General features: G+C 36.7%; 1 protein-coding gene and 1 pseudogene across 1 annotated transcript in view; both read left to right on the top strand.

The window, feature by feature from the left end:
• The window catches only part of SLC30A9 (solute carrier family 30 member 9), a 96,769-nt gene that overhangs the window by 26,496 nt on the left and 45,528 nt on the right, over positions 1-24,745 (top strand). Inside the window, exons 3-8 of the mRNA XM_003310277.4 lie at positions 1,116-1,175; positions 3,416-3,515; positions 5,671-5,763; positions 6,135-6,217; positions 18,101-18,159; positions 21,806-21,873. Of these exons, the coding sequence (XP_003310325.2) occupies positions 1,116-1,175; positions 3,416-3,515; positions 5,671-5,763; positions 6,135-6,217; positions 18,101-18,159; positions 21,806-21,873 (463 nt within the window). The remainder of the gene's footprint in view (positions 1-1,115; positions 1,176-3,415; positions 3,516-5,670; positions 5,764-6,134; positions 6,218-18,100; positions 18,160-21,805; positions 21,874-24,745) is intronic.
• LOC134809876 (sodium/potassium-transporting ATPase subunit beta-1-like) lies at positions 11,942-13,047 on the top strand (annotated as a pseudogene).

Here is a 24,745-nt window from a genome sequence, read left to right on the forward strand (position 1 = left end):
TTCAACTATAGTAGATAATGCCAACTTGTTTACCAAGGTATTGTGCCCATTTATATTTCCACCAGCAGTGTATGCATTTTCATTGTTCCATACCCTTGCCAACATTAGGTATTCTCATATTTTCCTTTTTCTTGATCTGATGGTTATAAAATAGCATCTTGTGATTTCATTTGGATTCTATTAATAATGGGGCAGACATTTTTTCAAATGTTTATTGGTTATTTGTATATCCTTTTCTGTGCAAGATTGTCCTTCCTATTTTTTTCTAATGGATTGTCATTTTTTTGATCTAGAGGACTTATTTAAATATTCTTGATTACTTTTGTTGATTCTATTTGTTGGAAATATCTTCTCTCAGTTTGCGGCCTTTCTTTTTTCTGTTTTTTTTTTTTTATGGGATTACTTGATGAACAGTTTTTCTGAGTTTTAATTTGGCAGAAATTTATCCAGTTTTTCTTGTGTTGTTTATATCTTGTTTAAGAAATCTTTCTGTACCATAAAAGTATTCTGTATTGTCTACTATAAGGCATGTAAATACCTTAACATTTAAATAATTAATTAATCTACCTGTAATTGTTTTTTCTTTATGGTGGGAGGTAGATTCAAATTTTTTAAATTTAATGTGTTTTTTGGTAGGTGTAGGGTTGTACAGTTGTCCCAGTCCCACTTAATAATCATTCTTTATTGATTGAATGGTATCTCTGGTACAGTTTTAAATAGAAGAACTGTGCATTCTTTTGTTCCTTAATTTAAAAATGCATTTAAACATTCACCATTAAAGACAATGTTTGTTGTAGGTTTGTTTTACCCTTTAAAGAAATTCCTATTTGTCCTAATTTTCTAAAAGGGTTTGAGATTTGCATGGATGTTGAATTGTATTAAATGCTTTTTCTTTAGCTTCTGAAATGATTGTATAGTTTCTCTTCTTTAATCTGTTAATGAGATAAATAGCTTTTGTAATGTTTAACTACTCTTACATTCTTAAGATGAATCCAACATGGTCTGATACATTGTCGTTTTTATGCATTGCTATATTACATTGGCTAATATTAATTAAGTTTATAGATTTATGAAAGCAGTTGTTTAATGTAAACTTCTTTTAATAAACTTTACAGCAGAAGGTATAGGCGCAGAACTCAAAGCTCCACTTAAGCAAGAACCTCTCCAAGTAAGAGGTAAATATATTTTATCCTATTTTTGTATTATAAAGATGTTTTGAATTAAATATATAACATTGGTTTATGTAGAGCTCTTTATAGTTATATTATTCTAAGAGTATAGTTTATTTTTTACTTTTATTTAAATAGATTGACCATAAGGATTTATTCTCTTACGTATAAACTAATTTTCTATTAAATTTATTTTGCATTTTTGTCACAAATTTTTTCAAAAGCCCAAGAAAGGAATAATGGCAAATAAGAATCATCAATTGCATTATCATTTTTAGAAGAGTAAGGCAATTAAAGAACAAGAGGCCCACACTTTTCAGCTACTGCTTATTCAAATCCAGGTAGAGTTTGGCCGTTATTGTCTGACTTTCTTTTCTAGGAGAAATTGAAGGAATTCCTGTTTGTAGCTCTCTTCTGTATAACAGGCTGTGGTTCCCATCTTCAAAGCAGCTGTTTCATGGAGGCAGCAACTCTATGATTAACAGCACTGTGGCTTTGGCATCAGATAAAACTGGATTAAATTTGTGGCTCCAGTGCTTACCAGCTGGCTGACCTTGGGCAATTTACTTGACTTCTCTGAGGCTTAGTTTTCTCCCCTATAACGTGGTGCTGAAAATGAGACTTCTTTTCTAGGGTAACTTTGATTAACACATGGTAGACAATTAATAATAATTAATGTTGTTATAGCAGCCATCATTATCATTATCATCCTCATCTTCATCATTAATAACCTGGGCCAGGGTTTTTTAGCTATTTGGAAGAAATTTTTTAAAAAATTTTTAAAAAATTTAAAAGGCAGTTTAGAGACATGAAACTCATGCAAAAAAAAATCTGTATTTCCTTATATGTGTTTTTCAGATAAGGTTTTGATTTTTTAATTGAACTTTATTTTTCAAATATTCTTATTACATAATATTTGTGCATTTAATGTAAGTATGTATTATTTTAGGAATCTTTTTACCCACTGTAGTGATAGGTAATCTTAGGCTGAATTTGCTCTTTCAACTTGGAAGTAGAACAGAAAATTGTGAAATAATAAATATGAGAATAGAACATGAAGTGAATAGGTGACAATTCGAAATAGAACACATAAGTTTGTTATTTTGCTCTTGCACTTCAGGTATTTGCTTATTTATCTCTATCATATGACCAAAAGTCTCACCTTATAATGATTTATTAACATAGACCAATGTTCTGTAATTTTTAACTCACAGACTATAATTGATGCCAAATTGCTATTGGTATTGGTGTCGCTGGCCTTTTTATGAGCAGTTTGATACTTGACAATAGAAAAACAATTTATTTGAAGGCAATATTTAACCTATAATCTGTAATAATTTTTTTTGTAATTTTTAACTGATGAAATTATTCTGTACTTTTCTTCAGTTTTATTACATTATGTGAAATGGTCTAGTGGCTTTAAACTTTTTTGACTGTAACCCACATAAGAAATACTAATTAGCAACTAGTATACACATAGATTAGTATATGTAAATGAAACAAAGGTTTTCACAAAAAAAAATTATATGTAGTAGTCTTTGATTACTTTATATTTCTACTTTGTATGAAGTGCTGATTTCACCTCACAGTTTGAAAAGCACTCAACTACTCTGTTATTTTATTTATTTATTTATTATTTTTTTTGGACAGAGTCTGACTTTGTAGCCCAGGCTGGAGTGCAGTGGCATGATCTGGCTCACTGCACCCTCTGCCTCCCAAGTTCAAGTGGTTCTCATGCCTCAGCCTCCTGAGAAGCTGGGATTACAGGCACCCACCACCACACCTGGCCAATTTTTTGTATTTTTTTTTTAGTAGAGACAGGGTTTCACCATGTTGGCCAGGCTGGTCTCAAACTCTTGACCTCAAGTGATCCACCTGCCTTGGCCTCCCAATACTCTGTAATTTTTTATCAAAACTTCAGTTCATTTTCATTTAGACCCTAAGCAATTTAAATTATACCAATATGATTTAGACAGACCAGTAATACCTGTTCAAGGTGTTCATTAGACAAAGGTTGACATTTTGGGATCAGTTATAGATGACATATAGAGACAAAAGCTAGATGGCTACAAATGCAATTTCATCCTATTCTGCACTTGGATAATTTTTTCTCTGATGTCATTCAGTGAAAAAGATCAGTTTTCTGTGAAATTCATTAGTGAAGCCTCTTAAGTATCAGCCTATATTCATCTTCACATGTGACTTTCAATGTGCATATTTATTATGTTTTCCTGTTTTTTGTTTAGTTAAAGCAGTCCTTAAGAAAAGGGAGTATGGATCAAAGTACACTCAGAATAATTTCATCACTGGAGTCAGAGCGATAAATGAGTTCTGCCTCAAATCCAGGTAATTTTTAAAAAAAATGTAGCCGTGTGTCATATCTAAATAATCTAAATAACTACTCCTTTCTTAGAGTGTGTTACCTGCTACCATCCATATATGGAAAATTTGCTACTGGCTCCTTAAAATGAAGAGATATTTTTATTCAGTCAAAAATGTTAAAAATTGTTAGCAAACTAAACTGAATCCTGCCCCAGCATTAGCAATTCTAGTCTTTCTTAGTTTCTTAAATCCACAATGGTAAATTCTTCAAAACCTTTCCATCACACAAGAATCTTAGGAGTTAAATTGTTAAGTCATTGGTATGTGACAGAATTCTCAATAAGATCATTTGCGTATTTGTATGTTTGACTGTTTTGGTTTTTTGGCCAGCAGAGTTGAGTACTTAATTTAGTGAGTTAAATTTATGTTCATGCTCCCAACTGATTTCTGTTGAGTATAAATTATTTTTACTACTTTCCAATATCTGTTATTATTAATTTTCTCATATTTATATTTATTGAAATGATGTTAGTCACAGATTTAAACTTTTCTCCCTCCTTTGTGCACGAATTAGAGAAATCAGATGATCTATCTTTTTTTCAGTCTTCCTCATTGTCACAGCCACTTTGGTATATATCAAGAAATAGGTATTCCTATAATTTTTAACTTTTATAACTATTACATCAACAACCAATTATAATGTTGATTTAGTTCTGACACAAATTTTGTGAATTAAGTGGATTAGGCATTGCTGTCTCCACTTTAATAGACCAGGATGAGCATAATACAAGATGTTAGTGATTGACCCAACTCATTTAAGTGAGTCAGTGACAGGGAGAACTAGAATATATATCTTTTGAAAGCTGATCCATACATTTTTACTAACATGATGGTTATTGATGTTTTTTAAATCTAGGTTTAATTTCTAGAACTTGATAACATTACATAGTCACAGACTTTTTATTTATAGATTGTTTCATTGCTTTAACAAAATTTCCATAGGAAGATCCATGATTAAATATAGAATGACTATTTAGCAGTGACTTGATGAATATATAAGCCTTTCAGAATTTAAGAGAAAGGAAAATAAATAACATGTAATTGACACATACTCTTTATGACATCATTCCTTTGAATGGATATTACCACTTAGTATTAATCTACATATAAACAAATAATGACTGTAAATTTTTAACTTAAATTCTTAAGTAGAGGGATGATATTCTAATCCATGTTCTTTCTTCTTTTCGTTTTTTTTGTTTGTTTTTTTTTTGAGACAGGGTCTCACTCTGCTGCCCAGGCTGGAGTGCAGTGGCACAATCATGGCTTACTGCAGCCTCTACCTCCCTAGGCTCCAGTGATTCTTCCACCTCAGCCTCCTGAGTAACTGGGACTACGACTGTGCGCCACCACGCCTGGCTAATTTTTTGTATTTTTTGTAGAGACGGGGTTTTGCAGGTTGCACAGTCTAGTCTCGAACTCCTGACATCAAGTGATCCACCCACCTCAGCCTCCCAAAGTGCTGGGATTTCAGGTGTGAGCTACCGCACCTTGCTTATTTTTCACTTTTTTTTTTTTTTTTTTTTTTTGCTTTATCTCCTAGGCTGAAGTACAGTGGCGTGATCTTGGCTCACTGTAACCTCTGCCTCCCGGGTTCAAGTGATTCTTCTGCCTCAGCCTCCTGAGTAGCTGGGATTACAGGCAGGCACCACCACACCCAGCTAATTTTTGTATTTTTTTTAGTAGAGATGGGGTTTCACCATGTTGACCAGGCTGGTCTCGAACTCCTGACCTCAGGTGATCCACCCACCTCGGCCTCCCAAAGCGCTGGGAGTGAGCCACCACGCATTACCTAACTTTTCACTTTTTTTCCCCATATATTAGAGATGGCAGTGGTGTGCCCATAGCAGATACAAATACAAGTACTGGTGAGGGAAGTGAATCTCTACATATTATATTGTGGTGTCTACACTGAGCATCAAGAGTAATTTTTTTTCACTGTCTCTATTTTTTGTATACAAAATGTCATCTTTAAACTGATCTTTAAAAGCCATTCACATCAATATTTCTCTAAGATAGGGATCAGTGTTGTTGCTTTTATCTGCCCTTAGTAATCCTCTTTAAGTATATAAACTATATGCACTTTGTCTGAATAAATGCAACATGTTTCTTTCTCTAGTGATCTAGAACAACTTCGAAAAATCAGACGACGAAGTCCCCATGAAGATACTGAGTCTTTTACTGTATACTTGAGATCAGATGTGGAAGCAAAGTAAGAACATAGTTCTTTCAGAATAAAAGTGCAAGCCAAATTTTGGATTAATAAAAATACATTTTAGACAGAGTCAGAATTTTTTAAATGACTTTTTAAAAACAATATTTTTGTATTTGCAAATCTGTTTATTTGTGAGTTACTAGTATGTACTCCTTAACTAAATATATGTCATAATGTGTAAGAAAATTTGCTGTTGAATTTACTCTAGTTGTTTAGATTTCATTTGGAAAAGTTCCTAAGTCCTTTATGTTTCTCCGAAAGCACCTTACACTTTGTTGTAAGATTCTCATTAGAGAATTTAGATTTAAATGTGATGTCAATAAAGTCATTAAAATTGTTCATTGTGGTGACCATGTGTGTATGCACAGATCTTTGGAAGTTTGGGGAAGCCCTGAAGCTCTTGCCAGAGAGAAAAAATTGCGTAAGGAAGCAGAAATAGAATACAGAGAAAGTAAGTATATTCAATTTAAAGTCAAGTTAATTGAAAAATAACTTGTAGGTGAGAACTGTATCTGTAAGAACTCTCTAGTGCTAGCATACCTGTTGGCCTAGGCTCTGTTGCTTCCAGCAAATGCTAGTTTCCGTTTTGGGATTCAATTATTTCACAAAAACAGGAACTGTATTTTTGTTTTCTCCTGTATAGCTTTTTGAAGATGATGAGAGGAAGAGAAGCTACAGTTTATCATTTTTATAAGACATATAACTATCAAAACTTATGATTTAAAGATTATACTTGTTATAAAAGTGATAGAATAGGAAGTAATTGCTGTATTAGTCTGTTTTCACACTGCTATAAAGATACTACCCAAGACTGGGTAGTTTATAAACAAAGGAGATTTAACTGACTCACAGTTCCGCATGGCTGGAGAGGCCTCAGGAAGCATACAATCATGGCGCAAGGGGAAGCAGGCGCATCTTAACATGGTGTCAGGCGAGAGACAGCGTGTGTGTAGGAGGAACTGTCAAACACTTATAAAACCATCAGATCTCGAGAACTCAGTATCATGAGAACAGTATGGGGGAGACCGTCCCCATGATCCAGTCACCTCCCACCATGGCCTGTCCTCGGCACATGGGGATTATGGCTATTATAATTCGAGATGAGATTTGGGTAGGGACACACAGCCAAATCATATCAATTACTTTTTTACAGAAAGGTCTATTAACTCAGCTACATTAATTAATTCAGCAGATATTTATCCAATACCCGCTATGAACAAGAAGCTGTGCTTGGTGTTTGAAATGTATATGCAAGTAAGACTCTTAGGAGCCAGGTGTGGTGGCACATGTCTATAGTCCCAGCTACTTGCCCGTAATCCCAGCTACTCAGGAGGCTGAGGTGGGAGGATCACTTGAGCCCAGGAGTTTGAGACCACCCTGGGCAACATAGACATAAATGGGGTGATACCATACATATTGTACATCTTGCTTTTTATAGATAGTGGTATAATCATAACCGTTTTCCATATCTACATATAGAAATCTACCTCATTCTTTTTAACAGTTGTATAGTACCCCATTGTATGGATGTAGCAAGATTTATGTTCTTCAGTTTTTCACTGTTAGAAAGAATACATCAATAAATATTTTTATTTTTTAACGTGAGATAATTGTGAATATTTACATAGGATTGAGTGTTAATAATACAATTTTAGGATCAAATGGCATAGGCATTTAAAAATTTGATAGATCCTAAAGAATTACTCTCTGAAGGAAATATGGTACCAATTTACATTTACAATCACAGTGTATGAGGGAGACTATTTTTTCATACCCTTGCCCATGCTGGATATTAACAAGATTTTAACTTTTTTGTGTATTTGATGGGCAACAGATGGTACCTCGTTTAATTTTGAATATCTCTGACTACTACTGAGGTTATCTTCTATGTATAGTGGTTTTTCTTAGTTCTTCTGTAATAATTTTTATATGTTTTGTTCACTTTTCTATTAGATTGTGTGTCTCTTAAAATTGATTTAAATAAGTTTTTGGTGGATTTTAACCAAAATCTAACCAAGTTAGTTTCATATGTTCTAAATATTTTCTAACAGTCTATCTTGAAATTTGGTTTCTCCTCTTTTTAGTAGGGAAATTTCAAACATATTCAGAAGTGCAGAGAAAAACATAATAACCTTTTAATGCCCATCATCTGGCTTTACAGCTACCAACACATGGCCAGCCTTGTTTAATGTATATCCCTCTCACTAACCTTCACTCTACTGGATTACTTTGAAACCAGGTCCAGACATTATATCATTTTATTTATAAATATTCCAGTATATATTAAAAGGTCAGGATGTTTGTTTTAGTCAGTTCATGTGATGGTGATGGTTGAACTGTTTTAGAAAAGTTAACTATCCATTGCCTGTAGTAAGCTGTCAGTCTTAGTAATCCTCTCATTTGCCCTTTGGTTGAAGGTCTAGGATGTTCTCAAATAGCTTTAATTCTGACAAAGCAAGTGATTGACCTTCTGTTGATGATTCCTTTTCTTGACAAAACTGAAAATAGTATGTCTCTTTTCAGCTAACCTAGTCAGGAGGAATAAGGAGTATATTTGTGTGACCTGGAATATATAATATTAAATCATCTAGTTGTTGAATAAGTATAGTTTTCCTTGTAAAATCCAAGTTCTTTAAATCATTGGTTTGGCATTTTCAAAAGTTTGAAGGAGACAGTGAATCCTAGTATCAAAGGATTTTTGGCCTCAGAAAAAGTTGTTGATTATTTTTATTTTATTTTATTTTTCTAGACAGAGTCTTGCTGTGTCACCCAGGCTGGAGTGCAGTGGTGCAATCTCAGCTCACTGTAAGCTCTGCCTTCCAGGTTCATGCCATTCTCCTGCCTCAGCCTCCCAAGTAGCTAGGACTACAGGCACCCGCCACCGCGCCCAACTCATTTTTTGTATTTTTAGTAGAGACAGGGTTTCACCGTGGTCTCGATCTCCTGACCTCGTGATCCGCCCGCCTCAGCCTCCCAAAGTGCTGGGATTACAGGCGTGAGCCACTGCACCTGGCGATCATCTGTTTTTTTTTAAGAGATGAGGTCTCACTATGTTGCCCAGGCTGGAATACAGTGGCTATTCTCAGGTGCAATCATAGTGAATTATAGCCTTGAACTCCTGGGCTCAAGTGATCCTCCTGCCTCAGCTTCCTGAGTAGCCAGGACTACAGGTGTGTGCCACCGTGTCTAGCTGACAATCCACAGATATTATAAAGAGGGCTGCACTTAAATTAACAGAAGTGAAGTATTTACTTTCAATGGAAGAAATACATACTGGGGACGGATAGTCCTGGAAATTCTGGTGTACTATTCAGTTAATGGTTTCCATTGAGTTTCTTCATAGGTAATACAGGTACTAACACAGGATGCAATCAGATAGGGCATATTCCATTGGGGAATTAGATATTGCCAGTGCAGTTATATAGTTCTTTTACTCTTGGGCACTTATATATGGTAATGTATCAGGATTAAAGTAGAGATCGATGTGCTAGTATTTATGAAAAATGTATACATATTTTTCTTTGATAATCAGGCTGACTTTATTGTTATCTGTTAAACGACTAACAGATTTTATTAAGCATCGTGAGGTTTCTCAGAAGAATATCATTGCTGCTATTCCCTTTCTGGTTTGATAGAACAATTTATTTTTTAGTGTTCATACTTCTTATCAATGACACTGATTTTTATTAGTATTAGAAAGGGACTGCACTTGCTTAGGATTTGAGAAGTTAATAAATTTTGCCTTGTATGGCTGTTAAAAGCCCTAAGTTTGTTCCTTTTTTTTTTTTTTTTCATCTTCTCTTTTGGTTTCTTGACAGTGCATTGCAATTTAGTTTTTCCAACATGAACTAACTGCCAGTTCATTTTAATCTTTCTTACCACCCTATTTTTAATTTAAGGCCCTTTAACCAAAGAGAGCATAAAGGGTCCCTTGGCATTCTACATCAGGGTCAGTGTCCACAAACTGTTTATTTCTAGAAGTCTAATTCTAAATTTACCTATTAATTCTGTGGGGTTTTTTTGTTTATAGTTTTGGATCTTAGTGTAATCAATTTTAATAGAGGATGGCTTCCTGGATAGCTTACAACAACCTATGTCCCTGGCTCTTAATAAATAACTTTTGCCGGTGTTATGGCATCTGTCTTCAGTAGCCAGAGTTGGCTAACTATGGCCCGTGGAACAAATTGGTCTGCTGCCTGTTTTTGTATAGTTTATAAGCCAAGAGTGGTTTTCATATTTTTAATGACTGACAAAAAAGCAAAAGAGTAACAATATTTTGTGACAGATGAAAATTAAATGAAATTTAAATTTCAGAGTCCACAAATAAAATTTTATTGGGACGTAGCCATGATCTTTTATTTACATATTGTCTGTGGCTGCCTTTGCACTACCAACAGCAGAGTTGAGTAGCTCCGACAGAGACCGCGTGTGGTGCTCCTGTCACTTTGCACTGCTACTCAGTTACAATTCAGTAACAGTTATAATTCAGCAGTATTTCAAATGTCATAGGTATCCTTGTACATGACCTTTTTTTTTTTTTAGTATGAGTGCATACCTGTCTGGTGAGTAAGAAAAGTAGACATCTAGTGTTGTGCTTTTAAGTCACAGTTGAGCATGGATTATTTTTTATTGAATTAGATGGCAAAGTACTGTGTCTACTATGCAGTGACACCATAGCTGAGTTAAAAGAATACAATATATGTTGACATTACTAGATTAATCAATCATCACAGTATTCCCAACTCACAGGAGTGTAACAATCAGAAAAACTAGAGAATTTAAGATGGAATATATTACAGCAGAATTTGTTCACAAAAATAGAAAATGAAAATGAGGCTGCAACCAAAGTTTGGTTTTTGAGTGGCTTATTAGTCAAGCGAAGAAAGTGGGTTTCTAATGGCAAGTAAATTAAGTCCTGTTTAATTTAAGCAGCTGAAGAAATGTATCCAGGACTAGTAGTCTTTAGGCAAGACTAGTTGCTTCAGGAGTTGAGGACACTGAGGACATACATCAGTAGTCAATTAAAAAGCAAGGCAAATTATTTTGAATGATATTCCTTGGCTCTTGATAAGTTGACCTGTGTACCAATACTATTTGAGGAGTCAGTGCTGAGTTTGAAGAGACTGGAGAATTACCCTTTGTGAATAGTGTATGTGGAACAACCACAGGCAAGAATTTATTTTATTTTATTTTATTTTTGAGACGGAGTCTCACTCTGTCACCAGGCTGGAGTGCAGTGGCATGATCTCAGCACACTGCAACCTCCGCCTCCCGGGTTCAAGTGATTCTCCTGCCTCAGCCTCCCGAGTAGTTGGGATTACAGGTGCGTGCTACCATGCCCGGCTAATTTTTTTTGTATTTTTAGTAGAGATGGGGTTTCACCATGTTAGCCAGGATGGTCTCCATCTCCTGACCTTGTGATCCTCCCTCCTTGTCCTCTCAAAGTGCTGGGATTATAGGCATGAGCCACTGCGCCCAGCCACGTGAGAATATTTTCAAAGAAGATGTGAAAATACTAATTCAGTAAACCTGATGTGGAATCTGCTAAGATGTCTTATATAGATGATGGTGGTAAAAATACATGTGGAGCAGAAAAAGCCTTAGTTGGACAAATTTATAAAGTTTGTGAAAACATAAGATATTTAAAGCCTTTTCATTAGTAGATACTTCCCAGAAAATATTTGTCATGAGGAGGAACTTTGTGGAAAATGCTTAAATCTCGTTTGCTATTGAACCAATAGTATCACCTTTGAACTTGTGGACTTAACCACTGAAAGAAATAGAAGCTGATAATCCTGACTTGTCCTTCTACACTGCATTTCAGTGGTTTAGCAGTTTTACTGCCATTTTTTGAGCTCAGGATTGAAAAATTCAAAATGGAAATTTTTCTGAATAAGAAGACCCACCTGTCAACCACTATTATCAAACACTGAGTGGCTTAGAAAATTAGGTTTTGCTGTAGACGTTATTTTTCTTAATGCATTCAGTGTAAAATTACAGGGGAAAACAGTGCTTAAATACAAAACTTACTCTGCTGTGAAGTCATTTCAACAGTAGATACATTATTTGAATCAAAGTAATGTCAGTCAGCTTTATGTACTTCCCATGCTGTTAAAAGTTTAACACAAGCACTCAGATCCGCAGTGGCAGTGGTGTGTCCTGTCTGCAGAGAGCCAGGCCAGAGACAATGAGCAACACCTCAGAGAACACGAGGGCGTGCCCCGAAGCCGCCCACCCTTCCGACTGCGGCAGCTGCTGACCCGCTGTTGCCATGACCTGCAGGAAAGCCAATGAGGAGGGCAGTTGGAAGAAATTCTTCTGGAACTCAGAGAAGAAGGAGTTTTTAGGCAGGACCGGTGGCAGTTGGTTTAAGATCCTTCTATTCTACATAATATTTTATGGCTGCCTGACTGGCATCTTCATCGGAATCATCCAAGTGGTGCTGCTCACCATCAGTGAATTTAAACCCACATATCAGAACCACATATCAGGACCCCACCAGGATTAACACAGATTTCTCAGATCCAGAAGACTGAAATTGCCTTTCATCCTAATGATCCCAAGCACTGTGTGGCATATGTGCTGAACGTAGTTAGGTTCCTGGAAAAGTACAAAGATTCAGCCCAGAAGGATGACATGATTTTTGAAAATTGTGACAATGTGCCCAGTGAACCCAAAGAACGAGGAGACTTTAATCAAGAATGAGGTGAGCGAAAGGTCTGCAGATTCAAGCTTGAGTGGCTGGGAAATTGCTCTGGATTAAATGACAAAACTTACAGCTACGAAGAGGGCAAACCACATGTTATTATAAAGCTCAAGTGAGTTCTAGGCTTCAAACCTAAGTCTCCCGAGAATGAGTCCTTGGAGACTTACCCAGTGATGAAGTATAACGCATCTGTGTTTCCTGTTCAGTGCACTGGCTAGCAAGATGAAGATAAGGATAAAAATAGAAATGTGGAGTATTTTGGACTGGGCACCTACCTTGGTTTTCCTCTGCAGAATTATCCCTACTATGGCAAACTCCTGCAGCCCAAATACCTGCAGCCCCTGCTTGCTGTACAGTTCACCAACCTTACCATGGACACTGAAATTTGCCTAGTGTAAAGCAGATGGTGAGAACATTGGGCACAGTGAGAAAGATGGTTTTCAGGGATCCTTTGATGTAAAAATTGAAGTTAAGAGCTGATCACAAGCACAAATCTTTCCCGCTAGCCATTTAATAAGTTTAAAAAAAGATACAAAAGCCTGTTAGTCTTGAACAAACTGTCATACGTATGGGACCTACACTTAAAGCATAATCTATATGCTTTACATTGCTTTCTGCATTTAATCGGTTAGAATGTAATTAATGTAAACTAAAGTGTAGCAATAGCAACAAAATATTCTACTGTAAATGACAAAAGAAAAATTGAGCCTTGGGATGTGCTCATTTTTACTGTAAATTGTGATTCCATAAGTGACTTGTAAGCAGTGTTTCTGGCCCCTAAGTATTGCCTCCTATATTTTATTTAATGTATAGTACTATAGGTGCATACTCTGGTCCTTTTTCAAGCCATGTGTTATCGTATCTGTTTTGTACTTTATGTGAGCAGGTTTTGCTGTCCAAGGTGTAAATATTCAATGGAAATAAAACTGGCATGGTCTTTTTTTTGGGGGGGGCTCTTTCAAAGATAATGGCCCATTAATGAGCATCTTTAACATATTCTATAGTCTTTTCCTGTGGTGTTAGGTCTTACTTTATTATTATTTTTTCTCCTGGGAATGGGACAGGGATTTGTCATGGGGGAACTGCCCTTTAAATTTTAAGTGACACTACAGAAAAACACAAAAAGGTGATGGGTTGTGTTGTGCTTGTTTTGAATGCTGTCTTGACATCTCTTCCCTTGTCCTCTAGTATGTTCTAAAGCTGTGTCTGACATCTGGATTTGCCCATCACTTTGGCTAGTGACAGGCCTAATAAATTTGCTTTGTACATTTTCTTTTACTTTCCTTTTTTCCTTTCTGGAGGCATCATGCTGATGGTGTGTCTTTATGAGTGTTTTAACCATTTTCATGGTGGAAGAATTTTTTATTTATGCAGTTGTACAGTTTTATTTTTTTCTGCAAGAAAAAGTGTAGTGTATGAAATAAACCACAGTCACTTGTTTGAAAATAAATCTTTATTTTGAACTTTATACAAAGCAATGCAGTACCCCATAGACTGGTGTAAAATGTTTTCTACTATGCAAAGTCCATGTTCTAATAATTGCCAGGAGTACAGTGCTCTTGTTGATCATGTATTCAGTCAAGTTAAAACAATGGGCAATAAAAGAATGAATATATGAAAAAAAAAACAAAAACAGAAGACATCTGCAGCAGATATATTTTCCAAGCCCAACCTATAGTTCCAGAAGTGTTTTTCAGATTTCCATGCAAGTGCAGAGGAAATTTACATATTTCAAAATCCATTAAATAGTGCAGTTGAGCAGCTTTCTCCTGACTTCAATTGGAAGTGATTAGTCGTCAATGTAAGAAGATGCTAAAAGGCAAATATCAACAAGAATTTCATAGAATTCTATAAATGCTTTCAAAGCAATGAATATAGTTATTTAAAATTATGTTTATAGATTTATATCAGCATTTGGCAGTACCTATCTATAAGATTTTGAATATGAAATAGTAAAATATCAGATCATCATCAATAGATGAACATTTGCAATTAATTTTGATGATAAGGAATACTAACTGAATCCCAATTAAGTGAAATATTTTATCCTATCCCCCCAAAAAGAATTCTGTTCTTCTCATTAGTAGACCTGTATTACAAAGAATTGCACTCACATATTTTTATTATATTTTAAATTTTGTCAAAAAATTTCATGGAAATTTGTAGTTATTTCTTGCTATACCTTCATCATGTCCTTTATATTACCTCTTGGCCTCCAAAGCATGAAATATTTGCTATCTAGCTGTTTAGTCAGTTCTCGTATTGCTATAAAGAAATACCTGAGACTGGGTGATTTATAAAGAAAAGAGGTTTAATTAGCTCACAGTTCTGCAGGCTATATAGAAAGCATAGAAGCTTCTGGGGAGCCTCAGGAAGCTTCCAGTCTTGGCGGAAGGCAAAGATGGAACAGGTATCTTACATAGCAGGAGCAAGAGAGAGATGGGGGAGGTGCCTCACACTTTTAAATGACCAGATTTCATGAGAACGAACTCACCAGTCGTGAGGACAGTACCAAGAGGGATATTGCTAAATCATTCATGAGAATTCACCCCCATGACCCAGTTACCCCCCCACCAGGCCCCACCTCCAACAATTGGATTTCATTTTGACATGAGATTTGGATGGGGACACAGGTCCAAACCATGTCACCAGCCCTCTTCAAAAAAAGTTTGCCAACCCTGTTTCAATGGTTTCGTTAGGATTCCACCCCATTTTATTTATTCTTGTTATTAGTAACCTGGAAAGAAGCCATGAAACTAGAAGGATGTAACTAGAAGCCTTGGAGTATAAATATTTAGGAGGATTCTAAATTATTTGACTATCTCAGTTCTGCACAGGACCAAGGCTTAGAAATGACAATATTTCCTTCTCCAGATGAGTTGGCAAAATTTCAAAGTGGAAATTGTGAGACAATTATGGTCAATAACCCAGGAAGAAAAGGGATGGAGAGAGTTTCTTGAGAGTATAGGAGTTCATTACCAGGAGGGGAGCAGTGGGATAGGAAGATCAAGGAAGAGGGAAGAGGGAGAAGAAGATATGCAAGGAAAGAACAAAGTAGCAGTGCTCAAACTGTTCTAATGTTGGTCAATGGAAGCACCTCAGTTGGCTCCTAAGTCCCTTTGTCATAACTCTAGTATCATGGCGTCCTTACTTTCAGGAATAATATATTTCAGATTCATCTTGTACGTTTCCTGTCCTGGGTTGGTAATCAACTATTTCTAAAAGGAGCCACTTTTCTTTTTACTGGAAAATAAAATCAAGTTAAAGTAATTACATACTTGATTTATTCTATGTCTCTACACACACAGAGAATAAAGTGTAGTTTCAAATAGCAGTATTAATACTAACAATGTAATTTAAGATTTCTTTGCTTTTCTTTTTATCTTTAGTATATATATCCCACTAGAGATGTATAGTTCAATTTCTGTGTGTTAAAGTCACTTAAAATTTTTCTATATAGAAATATCATCAGTAGATATACAGTTAGGCTCATTTGTTTCATTTTGCTTCTGATTTTTAAAAATAATTTTGTTTTTATTTTATAATTGCCTAAAAATTTACATGATTTCTTAGTCAAACCTACAGAACAGATATTTCAGAGAACTCTAGCTTCCATCTCTGTCCTTTCCACTCTAAGTCCTCTCTCTTGTATAAGTAACTGTTTTAAAGTTTTTGGGTTTTTTTTTAATACTTAAAATATAAGAAAATAAAGCCAGGCTCCATGGCTCATGCCTGTAATCCTGGGACTTTGGGAGGCTGAGGTGGGAGGATCACTTGAGACCAGGAGTTTGAGACCAGCCTGGGCAACATTAGCGAGACCATTTTCCTTACCAAAAATTTAAAAATAAAAATAATATTTAAAAAAAAAACATACATATTTGTATTAAACGCCATACCCTTCATAAATAAGGCATACTATACATACTTTCTGCTCTTGCTTTTTTTTTGAGGTGGAGTCTCGCTCTGTGGCCCAGGCTGGAGTGCAGTGGCACGATCTTGGCTCACTGCAACCTCCGCCTCCTGGGTTCAAGCAATTCTCCTGCCTCAACTTCTCAAGTAGCTGGGACTACAGGCACATGCCACCATGCCTGGCTAATTTTTTGTATTTTTAGTAGAGACGGGGTTTCACCATGTTAGCCAGGATGGTCTTGATGATCTGACCTTGTGATCCGCCCGCCTTGGCCTCCCAAAGTGCTGGGATTACAGGCATGAGCCACCGTGCCTGGCTGCTCTTGCTTTTTTTACTTAACTCTGTCATGAGGACTATGCTATAGCGGTAAATAAAGACATTTTTTCATTTATTTTATAATACTCTGTTTTTTGATATACCGTAATGTATTCAATCATTCGCCCATAGGACGTTTCTAGTGTTTTGCTATTAAAACGATACCATGAGAGGCCTTGTAAATAAAAGTTAAAGGAATTTTTTGTAATACAAAAATTTGAGAAAACACAGTAATAGAAAAATACTCTCTCATATTTTTCAACTTTGAGGTAAAAATGAAGGACTTGTTTTTGTATCAGGCTTAGTTAACTTTTATAAAGGTAATATTGAGAAAAGAATCTTACCAAACTGTCTTTATCTCATTGCAAATCCAGATTTTCCTGCCTCCTTTTTTATTGTAAAAAACGCATAGCCCAAAATTTACCATCTTAACCATTTTTAAAGGTACAGTTCCTAAGTGTGTAAGTATATTCACATTGTTGTGAAACAGATCTTCAGAGGTTTTTCATATTGCAAAACTGAAACACTATACCCATTAAATAACTACCCCCCATTTCCCTGCCACCCCCCGGTCCCTGGCAACCACCATTCTGCTTTTTGTTTCTATTAATTTGAATACTTTAGATACCTCATATAAGTGGAGTCATACAGTGTATGTCCTTTTGAGATGGGCTTATTTCACTTAGCATAGTGTCGTCAAGGTTTATCCATGTTGTTGCATGTGACAGGATTTCCTTTTTCAAGGCTAAATAATACTCCATCATCATACGTATATACCACATTTTGTTTATCCATTCATTCATCCATCCATGGACATTTGGGTTGCTTCACCTCTTGACTGTTGTGAGTACTGCTGCTATGAACATGGGCATGTAAATAGCTTTTTGAGGCCCCACTTGCTATTCTTTGGACGTATGTCCAGAAGTAGGATTCCTGGATTATATGGTAATTCTATGTTAAAATTTTTTTTAGGAACCTTCATATTTTTTTCCATAACAATTGCACCATTTTACATTCCTACCATCAGTGCAAAAAGGTTCCAGTTTTGACACATTGCCAATCCTTGTTATTTTCTGTTTCTTGTTTTTTTAATAGTAGCCATCCTAATGGATGTGAGGTGATATCTCATTGTGGTTTTCATATGTATTTCTCTGATGATTAGTGATGTTGAGTATCTTTCCATATGCTTGTTGGTGGTTTCTATATAATCTTTGGAGAAATGTCTATTGAAATCCTCTCCCCATTTTTTAATCAGTTTACAAATCCAAATTTTTTATAACTTAATATTTTTGCTGTTAGCTAGTAGTGCATATTTAACATAGTCCTGAAGAGAATATCATGTTAATCTAAACTGTGACTGGTAAGAATATCTATGACCTAAATTTATTTTGTTATTCTTACAGGGCTATTTAGAAACCAAAAAATATTAAGAGAATACAGAGATTTCTTGGGAAATACCAAGGTAAGGATATCTTTGTAATGTGTGTGTTTGTGTTGCACAGCAAAATTCTAATACCAGTCCACTGTAAAATTCTAGCATGTCTGTGATCTCAATCTAAGATTTTCTTGAGTACATTGTAGTTCACTGAATTATAGTCAATTCATTCATTTCCGTCTGATTTTCCTTTTTTTTTTTTTTTTTTGAGACAGAGTTTTGCTCTTGTTGCCCAGGCTGGAGTACAGTAGTGTAATCTCGGCTCACTGCAATCTCCGCCTCCCGAGTTTGAGCAATTCTCCTGCCTCAGCCTCCCGAGCAGCTGGGACCACAGGCATGCCACCATACCCAGTTAATTTTTGTGTTTTTAGTAGAGACAGAGTTTCACCATGTTGGCTAGGCGGGTCTTGAACTCCTGACCTCAGGTGATGCACCTGCCTCGGCCTCCCAAAGTGTTGGGATTACAAGCGTGAGCCACCGTGCCCGGCCTGATTTTCTTGAAATTTAAAACATTTGTACATAAGTTTTCTTTAAAGTCATAACCATGTTATGAACCTTAAGCATGTAGATATAGATGAGGAAGACTTTATTTTCTTAGGTTTTAGTGAGATTTATATCTGTCATACACACTCTTAATTTTCTTTAGCCTCTCTCTTTCTGCTCCTAACTCTGGTTCAACATTCAGACTGCCAACTCTGTGCTTGTATCCAAGAAGCTTAGCCCTTGGAGAAGAAAATTACACAGCCAGTGTGGTTGTTCTTTCTTCCTTACATGACTATACAAAATCAATGGATACTCAATATTATTTGACAGTCTTACTAAACTTACAGAGTATGTTCACCTTCCCACTCTTTGAAATAGCTTTTACGTATCTTTTTCTTTCTTCCCAACAGCCTCACTCTTTACTCTTCAGCTGTTGACTTTGTTTCATATTTTATTGAAAAAATAGGTGTAATTTCATAAAAGTACCTCATCTTTTTCATCACCTCATCTTTTCATCACCAAATTTACTAACTTATCTACACATGTGACAAAATACTCTGCTTTCCTTCCTACTAGAAGGAAATTAATATTGGGACACATGTAGAAAGTTTGCCTCTACTGTTCTACCTCTTATTTTCTCCTGAACCTAATCCAATTGGGCTTTCAACCCCACCACCCCACTGAAATGACTTACCAAAGTCCCCAGCACCTTTAAGATGCCAAGCAGTCTATGGCCAAGTTGACTTTCCATTTAAACTTGGCTGGGAGGAATCTCCTATCAAGAAGTTAATGTCATATTTGGATAAAAGGCTACCTATGCACATTTTCTTCTCTCTGGTGGCATTTGAGACATTGCACCCATTTTGCAAAGTTTAGACATTGGCAGTGATGATAATTTTAGCCAAATCTTATTTGATATGCTTTCCTTTTCCATTTATTATCTTCAAGACCTCTTAATTTCCATTTCCCCTTTGATCCCTGCATTTCTGGCACCCCAGTACTGCCCTGAAGATGTGGACTCTCCTCTGGTAGAGCCTTCATATGTCTTATGAGCCAGCATTTTCACTCTCATGCCTCAAGGGCTATTGCCATTGCCTCTCGTGCTGGGATAACTTAGGCTGGTGAGACCTGCCTCCTGGGAAGATTCACTCCTCGCCTTCACATCTGTTTCACATGGAGAATCATCCTCACCAGATTTTCTAATAGTAGCTGTTGACTTATGAAATCTTTGTTACTTCAGAAGATTAATACTGGTCAGCTTTTGAATATTCCATGTTTTGAATTGATTTTTTTTTTTGCTATTACAACGTTTTATTGCTGGGACATTAGGATAAAACTAGTATTTCATTTCCCTCTACTGTACCCCTATTCCCTTTAGGAATGGTTGTTCTCTCACTGAAGATGGTTGCTTTCCTTCTCTAAAACATAGGGCTAATCCTGTTTGCAAAAATTAAATGCCTTCTTTTTTTTTTTTTTTGTTATTTCTGACCCAGACACTTGTTTTTCCAATATATTCTTATCTCATGAGAACTCCAATAATGAGATATATGAAATCACAGTGTTCTGGGTCTGCTCCTCTGGTATTTAATTTCTTATATAATAATTTCCCCTTTAATACATTTCTACTTTCCCATGCCTTCCCTTCTAGTTCTAATTCATGGGTTTCTTGATATAGTACTTCAGAGAATTGGAAGTACCTTTATCTCTGCTTAATATATTTAACTCCACAATAGTATCACCTTGAAATGCACCAATAATGCTTTGAACAATTTATGCTCCTTTTCCTGGTAGTTCTCTCTGAAATCTATCCAAATTTTCTGTACTTGTCCCAATATTAAAGAACCTTGTTTATTGTGAATGTTCTCAAAGATATATAAAAATAGAAAAAATAGATATTGGCTATCCAGTTTCATTAATTTCTAACATTTTGCTGTCCTGGTCTTCAAAAAGGGGCAGTTCTCCAATTGCTCTGATTATGGAATTTTTTAATATTTTATTTTATTTTATTTTTGAGACAGAGTATTGCTGTGTTGCCCACGATCTCAGCTCACTGCAACCTCCGCCTCCCAGGTTCAAGAGATTCTCATGCCTCAGCCTCCTGAGTAGCTGGGATTACGGGCACCCACTACCACACCCGGCTGATTTTTTTGTATTTTAGTAGAGACGGGGTTTTACCATGTTGTCCACACTGGTCTCAAACTCCTGAGCTCAAGCAGTCTGCCCATCTTGGCCTCCCAAAGTGCTAGGATTACAAGCGTGAGCCACTGCGCCCGGCCTGATTATGGAATTTTTGAGTAGCTTTTACAGGAAGCTTCCCAAGCAGGTTGTGGATCCTGGCTCCTTGTGATCTCTTGTTTTTCTAGATTTTTATTCTCTTGTTAGAGTTCCTTGGGCCTTATCATTATTTCTAGTTTCTACCAACACATCTTCCCGTTTTCTACAGCCTTCTTTATTAGAGTGGTTTGGGCCGAGTGAATCTTTTTCCTTATTTTTCTTATTATTTCTTATTCTGATCTTAAAGATCTCATTTCCTTTCCCTGTTTTGCCCCTCCCATGAGTTCCCAAACCTTTCTTCTAAAGAAATCTTATTTTTCACCGTAAGCAGCATTCTATTGTTCCCATAATAATTTCATTGAGTTTTTTCTCTATTCATCCAAATAATACAATATATTCTTATTTTAATAAAACATACATTCTGTTTGTTATCAATAAACAGTATAATTCAGAAATCTAGACCCATAGTCAGAGTTTATGGCTTACAAATCGAAGTAAAAGTTGAGATCACATGGACAAGGTTTATCCCTGTGTAGTTCCTTCTCTTAGCTCTGAAGGCAGGTCAATACAGAATTTTGGGTGTCTGATTTCACACATTCTTAGAGCATATGAATTTCAGCACAGTGCATTTTTCTACTTTATTACTAGTTTTTATGTAGCCAGCTCAGATCCTTTCTGGAAGTAGGCAGGACATGAATTACAAGGAAACAAAACAAACAAGTTTCTGGAAAGAGACCCAGATATGCTTTTGGTTTTAATCTTTCCACTTTCTAAACAAGAACTTCTAGAGAAAAATAAGTAAATCTAATTCAGAAGTTTTGATAGAGGAAAATGTTCTGGTCTGTCAAAGCTACCAGTTATGGTGCTTCTCTGCAAAATTTTGGAGGTATTAAAAAAAGTTTTTGTTTTTTTACAGCCACGCTCCAGAACAGCATCAGTGTTTTTTAAGGGACCAGGAAAAGTGGTGATGGTTGCAATTTGCATGTAAGTACTGAAAAATAAACTTTGTGAAATAGAATATATTCTTTTAAATATGTATATCCTTAAATATGTAAATTTATTACATGGTAGCTAGCTATAGAGTTTGAGGTTTATTTTGTTTTAGGAGGAAATTGAATAAGTCTTTATTATTGTCAGTAAAGTGGTGGGGAAAGAGCATGAATTCATATAGATAACCATGCTCATTCTCTGTATATTTTTGATGTAGTTAGATCTAAGAATAGTTGCTACCTGAAAATCCTTTCTTGTTTTTATTGGAGTTGATAGAAGGCTTTTTTAAAGAAGTTAGCTAAACCAACCTGGGTTACAGCTACTGAAGAATATCTTTGTGCTTATTATCTTTATTCCACTTATCTTGGAAGAACATAATTATTTGTTCTTGTTATTTTTGCCTCCTCTTTTTTTTTTTTTTTGAGACAGAGTCTTGCTCTGTCGCCAGGCTGGAGTGCAGTGGCGCAATCTCAGCTCACTGCAATCTCTGCCTCCCGGGTTCAAGCCATTCTCCTGCAACAGCCTCCCAAGTAGCTAGGATTATAGGTGCGCGCCATCATGCCCAGCTAATTTTTGTATTTTTAGTAGAGATGGGGTTTCACTACGTTGGCCAGGATGGTCTCAGTCTCCTGACCTCGTGATCTGCCCACCTCGGCCTCCCAAAGTGCTGGGATTACAGGTGTGAGCCACTGAGCCCGGCCTTGCCTTCCCCTTTTTCCCTCTATCTTCTTGATTCCTATTGTTTTGTTCACCTTTTGTCTGTTTTTCTGACTAATCTATTTTAGGATGTATGAAATCATTCAATAATTCATTAGTTCTTTTATTCTTAAATATATATGTAAAATATGTATCAGATAGTGTGATAGGATATGAAAATATAAAGATATAATACATAATTCTTTAAGGATTGGAGGGACACTAAACTAGAGGAAGACATTTATAATACAGACAAGGAATAATGCTGTCATAACTACAATAGTGGTGGTACAGATGGACATAGACAGTTTCAACTTCTTAGAAAGTATGTTCAAGGATAGTGACCAGGTTTCTGGCTGTACAATTGTGTAAATAATGTACCATTCACTGAGGAGAGTACTGGAAGGAGGAGCAGGGTGGGAGCAGAGAAAAGGATGAGTTCATTTTTGAGCTGGTGGTATGTTTAGGGCACCCAGGTGGAGAGAGTCAACAGGGTTCTTTTCACCAGTAATACAGGGATAGTGATTATAGCTTTTCTCATTGGAGGGATGTATGTGTGAAAAGTGCTTAACATAGTACCTGCTCTAAGATACGTACTTAAGAAGTGTTATTGTTAATATATATTGGTCTGAAGCTCAGGAGAGAAATCTGAGTTAGAGGTTTGATAGTTTTTAGTATATAGATGATAACTAAAGCCATAAAAGTAAAGATCACCTGAGGAATGTATGTATATATAGTATCAGGAATAGAAAGTCCTCAGGAAAAATTCCTTGAAGAATGTTAACATTAAGAAAAAGGTGGAGGCTTTGGGAGACCTTGTGATCCGAGGTCAGGAGACTGAGACCATCCTGGCTAACACGGTGAAACCCTGTCTCTACTAAAAATACAAAAAATTAGCTGGGCGTAGTGGTGGGCGCCTGTAGTCCCAGCTACTCGAGAGGCTGAGGCAGGAGAATGGTGTGAACCCGGGAGGTGGAGCTTGCAGTGAGCCAAGATTGCGCCACTGCACTCCAGTCTGGGCGAAAGAGCCAGACTCTGTCTCAAAAAAAAAAAAAAAAAAAAGAAAAAGGTGGAGGAAAAAGTGCCTGCAGAGGAGATTGAGGAGGAGTAAGGAGAAAAGTAGAAAGAAAACCAGGAGTGTATTAGTCCCTTTTCACGCTGCTGATAAAGACATACCCAAGACTGGGCAATTTACAAAAGAAAGAGGTTTAATTGGACTTACAGTTCCCGTGGCTAGGGAAGCCTCACAATCATGGTGGAAGGCAAGGAGGAGCAAGTTATGTCTTACATGGATGGCAGCAGGCAAATAGAGCTTGTGCAGGGTAACTCCCATTTTTAAAAACCATCACATCTCGTGAGCTCATTCACTATCACAAGAACAACATGGGAAAGACCCACCCTCATGCTTCAGTCATCTGCCACTGCGTCCCTCCCAAAACATGTGGGAATTATAGGAGCTACAAGATGAGATTTTGTGGGAGACACAGAGCCAAACCATATCAAGGAGTGTCAAGAAAGCCAAGGGAAGAACCGTTTGTTTTTTTTTGTGAGACGGAATCTCACTCTGTCGCCAGGCTGGAGTGTAGTGGTGCAATCTTGGCTCACTGCAACCTCCGCCTCCCAGGTTCAAGCGATTCTCCTTGCCTCAGCCTCCTGAGTAGCTGGGACTACAGGCACACATGTTTTAAGGAAATAGCAGGCCTGGTACAGGCGCACACCTGGAATCCCAGCACTTTGGGAGGCTGAGGCAGGAGGATTACTTGAGCTCAGGAATTTCAGACCACCTTGGGCAACATAGTGAGACCTTGTACCTACAAAAAAAATTTTTTAATTAGCTGGGCATGGTGGGTGATGTGTGCCTGTAGACCTACTCAGGAAGCTGAGGCAGGAGAATCATTTGAGCCCAGGAGTTTAAGGTTACAGTAAGCTGTGATTATACCACTGCACTCCAACGTGGGCAAGAACAAGACCCTGTCTTTAAAAAATAAATAGCCAGTTAGGGGGTGGCGGGCAAGATGGCTGGATAGGAACAGATCCTGTCTGCAGCTCCCAGTGAGATCCATGCAGAAGGTGGATAACTTCTGCATTTCCAGCTGAGGTACCTGGCTCATCTCATTGGGACTGGTCAGACAGTGGGTGCAGCCCATGGAGGGTGACCCGAAGCAGGGTG

This window comes from Pan troglodytes, chromosome 3, assembly GCF_028858775.2.
Source record: "Pan troglodytes isolate AG18354 chromosome 3, NHGRI_mPanTro3-v2.0_pri, whole genome shotgun sequence".
In the NCBI taxonomy this organism is placed as follows: domain Eukaryota; kingdom Metazoa; phylum Chordata; class Mammalia; order Primates; family Hominidae; genus Pan; species Pan troglodytes.